Source organism: Loxodonta africana, chromosome 18, assembly GCF_030014295.1.
Source record: "Loxodonta africana isolate mLoxAfr1 chromosome 18, mLoxAfr1.hap2, whole genome shotgun sequence".
In the NCBI taxonomy this organism is placed as follows: domain Eukaryota; kingdom Metazoa; phylum Chordata; class Mammalia; order Proboscidea; family Elephantidae; genus Loxodonta; species Loxodonta africana.
This window is the reverse complement of record NC_087359.1, coordinates 6,349,689-6,360,458: the sequence shown is the minus strand read 5'-3', so window position 1 is coordinate 6,360,458 and position 10,770 is coordinate 6,349,689. Positions and strand designations below refer to the sequence as shown.

Genomic DNA, 10,770 nt, shown 5'->3' with positions numbered 1-10,770 from the left:
GGGTACCCTCACACATTCCCTTCTTCCAATTATGAATTTTCATAAAAATTATTTGATCACCGTTATAAGTGTGTCTTGTGCTCAGACACTCTGATTCTGTGATTTTAAATTAGGGTAAGTGCAGGGCAAGACCTCATTGGAGGAACTACTTGGCTTCCCAAAAGGCTAATGCAGGGCATGACGTTGATCTCTTCTGAGAGCCTGGTTTCTTCCAGATATATAATTTTCTGCTTAGCAGGGGGGTGACAGTTTGATTACAAACATTAGACAAGCATTTCACACAATATTGTCTTGAAGACCAAATAAAATAATCACTTATTTACCTTAAACATAGCTCCCAGTCTGATCTTTGGAGTCAGTTTCCCAAAACAGACTGAATTCTTCAAAAAAGCACAACACCCAGAGCAAATGGTCTTACTAGTTTATTTGGACCATTATTTGACTCAAAAGTGGCTTCAGGAACCAGTTTTTTTTTTTCTCTCAAAGTTCAAGATTCAAAAGGACACTCAAAGGCAATGGCCTGTGTGAGTTACCCCAACCTCCATGAAAGCCAGAAATCTGGATTCCAGGAGAATTACAACTCTTTCATCACTTCACCCCTCCACGTCCTTTCCCCACTTCTCTCTAACCAGCTGAATCCTTTTCCTCCCCCTCCCCACTTCTCACAAACAGCTGTGGCTTAGTGGGGATTCTCAGGAACACCTGGGGGCCTGACTTTCACCTGCCCTGAGGAGCTGGCTGTCCACTAGCAGTGCCAATGGCTGCCCTGCCGCATATTTACCCTCCTTGGTTTAGCTGTTTGCCTTGGGAATGGCTGCCCAGCCTTTCCTCGGTTCCCTGGACTCCATGGCTGCACTATTCTAACTTCCCAAGCTCCTTCAACATGGCCTTGGCTGGTCCTGCCCCTCTTCCTGATGGCAGATCCTCCTTGTTCTTTAGCTCTCCAAAAATTTCCCCATGATCAGACACTCCTAGTTTCACTAGGTTTCTCACTCCAAATCCAACTGTCTAATTCTCTAGCTGAGTTTCTTCAAGTGTTATAATTTGATATCTAAATCAATGTCATGGGGGGGAAGTTTTTTTTTTTTTTCTTTTAAGGCAGATTTCTGCATCCCACCTCAAATGAGAGAAACTGAAACTGTGGGCATGTCTGCTGCCAGTGCCTCTGGAACAGGCATAGTTTGGGTTCTTACTTTTTCTCCATTTGAGGCCCTTTAACAGTCTCCTTATTTTTGTATTGGTTTTTCAGTCCATCTGTCCCTCATATTGCTAACTGATGGGACTTTATAACATGCTTTTCTAACACTGCATTTTATTTAACATCTTGATTTAACATCTTTACTTCATGAACCTGTTGACTTAACTAGGGTCTGGCTTTTAAATGAAATAGCACTTACTGCATCTTCATCACAACCCTATGAGGTAAGTACTCTATCATTATCCCCATTTGTGTTGTTGTTGTTGTTGTTGTGTGCAATCAAGTTGATTCTGACTCTTAACAGCCCTATAGGGTACAGTAGGATTTCCTAGGCTGTAAATCTTTAGAGTAGCAGATCAACAGGTCTTTGCTCCCGTGGAGCCACTGATGGGTTTGATCTGCTGACCTTCCTGTTAGCAGCCAAGCGCTTAATCATTGCTTCCCCAGGGACCCTATCTCCCATTCATAGCTGAGCACAACAAACATGCAGGTGAAGGAACCTAGGCAGTGTGGCTCCAGGGGCCATGGTGGCCTTCCATTACGCTGTGCCCTCACTCTCAAAGGTGTAGTGATGCCACCACCAAACTTCTCACCTGGGACTTAACATTTTCTCTAAGATGTGGCCTCATTCTGGTGTACTGGGCGCCCCTGCCATGAAATTCCTGTATGTTCAGTGGTTCTCAAGGGGCAGACAGGGGCCGGCAACATTCCAGCCATCCTTGGGCCTCTCCTCAGACCTGCTAAACCAGAAATGCTGGAGTGGACCCAGCTATCCTCGGAACATGGCCTCAAGGGGATGCGCATGCTCACTTGTTTGAGAACCTTACACCTAATTCCACCAGTCCCAGTGGCTCTCTGCAGTCCTTCCAGGCTTCCCACACTTCCCTGCCCTGCCCCTTTACGTGCTGTACCATTTCTCTGAAATGTCTCCGCAGTCTCCTTTTCAGCTGCGTGGAACAAACAACAAGGTTGTCTTTTTGTATCTGGTTCCTGAAAATAGTCTGAGCAATTAAGGTATCTTTTGTCTTTCTGGAGCCCTGACTGCACAGTGGTTAAGAGCTACAGCTGCTAACCAGAAGGTCAGCAGTTTGAATCCACGAGCCACTCCTTGGAAACCCTACGGGACAGTTCTACTCTGACCTACAGGGTCCATTATGAGTAGGAATCGTTTCTACTGCAATGAGTTTGCTTTGTCTTTCTAAAATAGCTAGACCATACTTAAAACTTGTAAATAAGCTGGGAGTCTCCTACTTATCTCCTTGGCAACAAGCTTCAGAGAGAGAGCATTGTGAGGCCTCCACCGCCCCATCCCCTGAGGCCTGAGGCTTGCCCAAGTAGCATGCCATGTGAGTTTTGGAGTATAAAAATGGTTGGCTGGGGGACCTCCTGGTCTCCTCAGCTGTGGTGCTAATGGGGACGCATAGCGTTAAGCTTACAGCCCACCAATGTCGAACTACCTGGCTTAGGGGAGACAAGTACTGAAGTAGAGAAAATACATTTTCTTTAGTGTTTCAGTATCAAAATAAGAGAATATATTTTCTTGTTTAGCTGTATAAGCTGTGATTAAATCTTTAGTCTTTGAAAATGTTGATTAGTTGCTCTGGAATCTGTCTCATGATTGTTTCTTTGTAGAAAAACAAGTTCCTTTGTAGAAAAACAAGGTAATCAAGATTTTTGTTGTTGATTAAACCAGGAGACAAGACAATGAGCAATACCATCACAGACCCGAGATAACTGAGCAAAGTCTGGATCCATCTTGCAACTGAAACCAGAATGGTGATAAGAGACCTGCTAGATGTCAACAATAGGTCACTTCGTCATTATGTCCACCTCAAAGAAGAATCAACATTCCCAGAAATCTCTAAACCCTGACCCTCTCCCTATATAACCCTCCAGTTCGCCCTTTTGGGGCAGAAAGAATTTGGGGAACCCTCTGTCTCTTGAAAACGGTGTTCAATAAAGCCCTCTTGCTGCTTACCTCCTCCTGTCTTATTGGCTTTGTGGCAGGCGGCTCGAATCTGCGACTTGCGGTAACAGTAGTAGGTAGGTTCCCATGTGTCCCTCGCCCATGATACCAGGTGGAAGGCTTACATGGAAAAGTTCTTTATATTCATGGGACAGCTTCCAGAAACCAGGGGGGATCGGAGTGTCCTTAAGTCCCTCACCCAGGACACAAAATGTGGCATGAATGGAAAAGTTGTCATCTCTGCCTGGACAGCTTTTGAGCAGGGGGGCTGCTCGCCTGTTGTATGTTGTCTATTTCTTTTATAAGTAATAAATGCTACTTCCCATGTGCTAACGTGTGTTCAAGCTCTGATTGGAAGGACATGGTATTTATGGAGAAATCCATATTAATTACTGGTGCCCTTTTTCTAATGGCTTCCTGGCTATCTAGAAATGAGGTACAACCTGCGTAGTAGATAGTTTTGGCTGTCAGCATCCTATCCTTCAAGGCCAAACCCAAATGTCACTTATTTTATGAAGTCTTTTCTTTCTCTCCCTCCCTTTTCTTCAGCCAGCTCTGAGTTCTGTCTTCAGAATGATCTTCCACACACTATACCTGTTTTTTCCCCTTAAAATAATTTTTTTGCTCTAGCTTTATTTTTGTTGTACTTGTCCCCTTAAAGCAGGCAACTTGAGGCTAAACTTTCATGTCCCTCACAGCATCCACCACAGTTCCTGCATATAGCTCAGTGCTCAATAAAGTGCTTTACTGAGTAACTACTATTAGTCCACCCAGTGCCTTATTTAAAGTGAAGGATGTTGACAAAAAAGAGATGAGGGGTGAGCATCCACTTTGAAAAAGTCTCCCAAAGAAGGATTCAAAATATACTTCACTGACCGAGCACACTTTTTAAATGATTTCATCCTCCTCTGCCATCAAAATAAGAAACATCTGGACTATAGTTCTCAGCGACTGCCCGAGGACTTCCAGACTTGACATGCTCGCTGGTCCTTTCACACACCCCAATTGCCCACGCTGGACGGATAGCTTCAAGTATGGTGTTCAGAGTTGAATGTGATACTCCCAGTGTGGCCTGACTTTTGCGTTATGAACAACTACTTCTTTTTGTTGTGGCTATTTCTGAGCTCCTAAGGAAACACTGGTGGCAAAGTGGTTAAGAGCTATGGCTGCTAACCCTTTTGGGTTAGCAGTTTGAATCCACCAGGCGTTCCTTGGAAGCCCTATGAGGCAGTTCTACTCTGTCCTATAGGGTCTCTATGAGTCGGAATCGACTTGACGGCAACAGGTTTATTTTTGGTTTAAGGTAGCTTACTACTGCATTCCTTGACTATTAGCTATTCACTCCCTAGCTCTTATGATTGACTAAAACTTCTTGATTCTCCCCTCCCTCAACTGAACTGCTATGTATTAGAACCCTTCCTCCGCCTACCCAGGCAATGTTTGGTCAGACATTTTATTAACGATTGACTATTGTTTCAAGAGGAGGCATAAATATTTGGCATCTTTGAACATGGCTGTGTAGGTTTTTGAGTCACCACATCTAGATGTCCTCCACTTGAATCAAATATACCACTGGTACTAGAAGCTCTTACACGTTCCTCAAGCTTTCCAGGTACAGGTTCACATCCGCTTTCCACAATTCCCAATTCTGAGAACTGAAAGTTTTCTTTTTAAACTCATTTGGTGCAAAATTTGACCGGATGGAATTTATAGGCTATAATCATTCCAGTTAGTGTGAATTTTCAGGCATTTCCCTGCAAAAAATTTGATTAAAGTTTCCTTTTCCAGTTGTCACTGGGGCTTTTACCATTAAACTTTCTATATATTCATTGTATTAACAGTCTAAATTAAAAAAACAGAAAAAAAAAATCTGACCACAAGGGTGGCAGATAAGGGATAAAGGACCTGTTGTCCAACTCCAACTTAAAGTTAATGAGAAAAAAAATCACAGATTTTTTGATGCTGTAGATGAGGCCACTTTTCATTCTAGAAGTTCTCTGTTAACACTGCACATTGGCCAATCCAGATTATTTGTGAGCAATATCTTTCCAATAATCTAGAAACGGAGGCCACTAAGATTGTCCTATCAGTTCTAGGTTTAAGGGACATAACTCAAGATTGCACTGTGGCCATCTTGGAAATATTTCTGGCACTCCTATCTTAAGTATTAAGATTTGTAAGAACTCAGGAAATTGGAGTCCTCCTACACATGTATCATATTAGAACTTTCTGACATCAAATGTTATCAGTCTTAATACATCTTCATGTTCTAAAATGGAGCAAAAATGTTATCCAAACATTTTATCCAAAACTGTAGCCTCTATAAATTATCTTTAAGAAGTATGACTGGTGAGATAAATTTTTGCATGACTTTTCTCCCACAACTAAAATAACAAAGGGGACATTTTCCCTCATCTCTGGGTGGACTCTAGTGGAATGTTTTGTACGTAACCCCCTGTCCATTTAGAACATCCCACTGAGCCAGGGAGATTCCACTACAAAAGCATTTCATTTGTTTTATTTCATAAGGAAACAACATGAAGCAGAGTCAGTCTATTCCTTCTGTGGCTTTAAAAGAACCTGTCCTATCAGCTGTGGAATGACATGTTGTCCATATTGCAAAGGATTATTGTGTGAGTTAATTTTCATAAAGTGCCAAGCACAAAAGAGGGCACTGGGTAAATGGCAGGTGTACAGATATCTTTGTGTTTATAGTCACCAACTCCATCATGTAGCACAGCAAGGCTTGTTTTCACTCAGTCTTTTCAGGTTCTTAACTTTATGTAGACAAAATGTAGGAGACAGAGAACTGGAATCTCCTTTCCACTAGGCATAAGTAGAAAATAAAGGAAGACATTAAAAGGAAAGGAGGGTGGTGTGAGCTTATCTGAGAGACACTTGGCTGAGAAAGCATGAAACTGAACTGGCTGTGGCATGTGGCAATTAAATCTTAATGGCTGAGTTATTTATTGAGCCATAGAATGCCGGTTTCTTTCACTCAGTTGAATGAAAATGCTGATGTTTCAGTGTTGAGTACCCTAGCAGCTACCACTATTGAACGTCATTTGTGAGAGCAAGACAAAGGGAAAGGAGGCACCACAGGCAGAAATGGAAACGTGTTGATACTTACAATCATGTTTCAGTGCTTTGGGTCTATCCCCATTGTATACGTAGATACATACAGCCCTTCCTTCTACTGATTGTTTATACACATTGAGACAAGGCTCATAGCTTCTATGTGCAGTATTTCTCCTAAAAAGAAGGCCTGGGCAGTGTGTGTTTCCAGTGGCTTGTCTGATGTTCTCTCTGCAATGGAATTTTGGCAAAACCCAAGGACCCATGTTCAGAGAAGCTACAAAACACTAGTGGCCGTTTCTATCAGGGACACCGGCGTCAAGCCTACAAGTGTTACTTTAGGTTCGGTGAGCTTCATGTTCATCAGAAAGGAAAAAGGTGCGTAAGCATGAAAACATTTTTGCTTTCTTCTTCCTATGTTCCTACACTCTCCTGTGGGAAACTAAACCATCTAAGGGAAGAGAATGCTGAGTTTCTTTGAGTAGATAGCTTTGAAATGTGGGTCAAGCCAGTGGGATGGCTCTGAACTCTGAGTGTGCATTAGATTCACCTAGGAAGCTTTTAAAAGAGACACACACACTGCACAACAATGGAGTCAGAATCTTGTGGGGGAGGGTAGGTGGGCATTGCTGTTACTGGAAGTTCTGAATAAGAACACCTGTGCAGCCCCTCACTTTGCTTGTCAGTCAGTAGGAGGCTAGAGTCCTGCTGCCACAGGAAGGCTCTACTTGCTTTTCCTTAGTTTTGAGTACCAAGGGGCTCTGGCACATGCTAAGAGAGGGCAATGAGGCCTGAGCTGAAGAAGGTGACACGTGGGGGTCACATACTTGATTGAGATGCGAAATCAAATGTAAAGTGGTAAAAGGAAGCAGGGTTGAGAGGAGAAAACAAAGTGAAAATGAATTTAGTAATTTTTCTGGAAGCTTCTTTGTGTCTTAGAATCTTTACCCTCCCTCCTCAGGTAATATATTGTGTAGTATTTGCGATTCTGACTGAGATAAAATGCCAATGGAGGGGTTGTATGTAGGAAACATACCATTGTGAATCAATGTACCAGGAATGAAGACATTATGATTATCATAGTCTATCTTTGTGACCAAGAACTTGTGAATTGAGAATTTTAGAACATTTTAGAAAGGATATTAAAAAAAAATCACATAGGAAAGGAAGTTAAAATTTAGGGAAAAGTGGATTGTTGTATCCTTTCCACCCACTGCCTAGGCAACACATACCAAAATGAGATATTCATGGTGCTTGTTCAGCCTATCTGAATGCAAACTCTACTTGCCTCCATAAAGGGGTGTTCAGGTGTCCAGGCCATCCAGTTCTCTACCTGAAAACAAAGGCTAGAGGTAGAACTTGTACACATTTGTTAAACCATCTAACTAGATAGAATCACCTCTCATTTTCTCCCCAGTTGGCTCTCTTTTTGACGTTGAGGATGGTTGGAAATGTGAAATACAAGTAAAAATTTGGAAATGTTATTGGGCCAGATGTATTAAAACAAAATCAAAAAATAGAATATTAGGTATGTACATGATAGCAGAAGTAAATGTGATACAGCATTTTCCATTCAGAGCCTACAGTAGAAAAACCTAGTAAACAAAACCTCTTGTCTCTTGCTATGGTGGCTCACTGGAGCCTTGGCTATAAGTAGTCTCGCACACATTATACAGTTTAAAAAGATTGCAGAATCACAAAAATAGCCCCAAACATGGCATTTTTACTTTTCGAGTACACCTAAAATTAATATTTGTTCATTAAAATAATTTTAAAATCATTTGAAGCAATAAAGAGAATTCTTATGTTTCCCTTTTAGAAGGCCCTATATAGACTCTGTTTTTCCAAACTACACTGTCAAAAAAGTCTGTACATAGGGATAAAGGGAATTGTGGAATTGAAAAGCTGGACTGTTAAAAACATTCTTTTTTTCAGACTGAGCAGTTTCTGAGGCAAGGTGTGGCATCTTCTCATCTCCTTGGAGGTCTGGCTCAGCCCTGCAGAGTTGATGAGACACTGCAGCTCTTTGCAGACAAAAACAACACTTCCACAGAAGGAACGGAAAGTGCCCCTGCAGCCTCCGGTCTCGGGGGTCTGTCTGCGCAGTCTCCACGGAAGGAAATGATTAACAGTCTCAAATTTCAGGGGAAGGAAAAAACACTGAAATCTGGGAAAGACATTTTTAAGCTGCTGACTTCATCTGCAAAATCTAAAGGTTGGATTAGTAAAAAAAAAAAAAAAAAAAATTTTTTTTCAAAATAAGCCAAAGCATATAGAAATTACAAAGAAGTGCCATGATGAACATCGGGTTACTCTGACGTCATAAATGAGTATCATTCTGCTACTATTTGGGGTTTGTTGCAGTGGTCTCTGAACCCTTGGGTCACAGGTCCAGTTGTATGTGCATTTGGGGTAGAACGGGTGTTCTCTTCTCAGAAGGTTGGAGTCAGAGATTGGTCTCGCAAAGCAGGATGACCAGCTGAGGAGCGGTCCAAGACGCAGACCCACGGACCCCAGTCTAGAAGAGAATCCTTTTCCATGTAGAGGGTGTTCTTCCTGAGTAATAGCCTCTGCTGTCAGGAGCAGGCACAGCCGATGGTCTGAGCACATGAATAACTTGTGCGGCCGGTGATTTTTTCTTTTGAAACAAGACAGCTGAGATAGCTGTCCCCGCCCTGGACACAAGTCTCCCTGTCACTAAGGTTGCTGCTGGTACTGCCCTTCTGTGGCTGTGTAGAAGTCATCCAGGACGCTCTGTAAGTAATCAAACGTGGGCCTCTCTTCAGCCTTCTCCTTCCAGCACAACTTCATGATCTCGTACAGCTCATCGGGGCAGTTCTCCATTTGGGGCATCCTGTAGCCCTGAGACAGGGCGGTCATCACGTCGGCATTGGTTCTCCCTACAGCAAACGAAATACACCGTTTAGAAGCCGGACTGGACCATCAAGTAAGGCAGTGTTCTTTGTGTTACCCACATCCTGCAGCCATTAATAAAAGCAAGCTGTACAGTCTAAAGATTTCTGTAAACAACTAAATATGTAAATTTCAGTATGGAGGGTCAAGACAGCATTCAGTTAGCCAAGGAGAAAACAGGCAAACGTGGCTGGTAGAAGACAAAGCACATTTCCTTTAATAGCGAAAGGGTATTGGACTTGACTCACCTATTGAATTAACTCCCCCCAAAAACAAACTTATTGCTGTTGAGCTGACTCTGACTCACAGCGATCCTATAGGACAGAGTAGAACTGCCCCATATGGTTTCCAAGTAGCAGCTGGTAGATTCAAACTGCTGACATTTTGGTTATGGGAAGAGCTCCACTCACCACATCCAATTTCCTTTCCATAACTATCTCTTTTCCATGCCTAGATTCTACCATTGGTGGTCACTGAAAAGATTTTAGAAGATGTTAGCTGCCACTGAGCTGGCAACCCCATGCACAATGAAATGAAATACTGCTCGGTCCTATGATTGGTAGCAGATCAAACTGTGGTGCTCCATAGGGTTTTTATGACTGACTTTTGGAAGAAGATTGCCAGGCCTTTCTAACTAGACCATTTTAGTCTGGAAGCTCAGATGATACATGTTCAGCATCATAGCAACAGGCAAGCCTCCCTGACAGACTGGTGGTGGCTGTGCATGAGGTACGCTGGCTGGGAACCAAAACCAGGTCTTCTGCGTGGAAGGTGAGAATGCTACCCCTGAAGCACACTGCCCTCTTCTAAAAGACAGCTAAAGCCTTAGGGGAGGTAGCTTTTTCTAGATTTGATAGAGAATCTTCTTTTGAATTTATTCTCCCATCAGGGTTTTTCAAATTGTGGGTAATCCCCTCCTTGAGATCAACAAATTTATTATTTTTTTTTGGTGCTACTTGGTGTTTTATAAACACAGTAAGACAGACAATCTCACTATGTACTGCACATAGTAAAAGTCAGTATGTTGATTCTAACTTGTGGTGACCCCACATTGGGTCAGAGTGGGACTGTGCTTTAGAAGGTTTTCTTTTTCTTTTATTTTGTTGCTGTTGTTGAAAATATACACAGCAAAACATACAGCAGTTCAGCTCAGTACGGTTTTGTGAAACTTCCGTTTTCCCTAGAGAATGGGTCCCTGTGCATCTCTTACCATGGGTAATGATCAGTAACGTCTGAGATCCTGTGCCCTTAACTAACCCTTCTTCCTCTAAGGACAGGTGGCGTACAGGGACTGGGGCGTCCTTCCCAATTTAAACCCCTGAAAGAAGGTATGATACTGTCTTGGTAGAACCTTTGATTTCGAAATTGCAAGATCCACGCAAACTCTGTAATTGTTCAGATCTCCTATGCGTTGTTTACATGATGAATTAATTTTGCTCAAGTCTACTTCTGAAACACCAACTTCAAGTATTTATGTAACTGGAATTTTCTAACTGGAAGGCTTCATTTGACTCTCATTGCTTGAAGCCAAGGGACAGATTTGCATCACTTTATTTAGGATTCTGGGCTCAATAACATGATGTGGCTTCAGTGCTGCTCTGGCTTTTGTAATTGGCAA

The 10,770-nt window shown here is 42.4% G+C and overlaps 1 protein-coding gene across 4 annotated transcripts in view; it reads right to left on the bottom strand.

Moving 5' to 3' along the window:
• Positions 1 to 1,065: 1,065 nt before the first annotated feature.
• The window catches only part of LYN (LYN proto-oncogene, Src family tyrosine kinase), a 183,069-nt gene continuing 173,364 nt past the window's right edge, over positions 1,066 to 10,770 (bottom strand). For all 4 annotated transcript variants that reach the window (XM_023538857.2, XM_003420002.4, XM_003420003.4 and 1 more), the window contains exon 13: positions 1,066 to 9,139. In XM_023538857.2, coding sequence (XP_023394625.1) covers positions 8,937 to 9,139 — 203 coding nt within the window. In that variant the 3' untranslated portion in view covers positions 1,066 to 8,936. The remainder of the gene's footprint in view (positions 9,140 to 10,770) is intronic.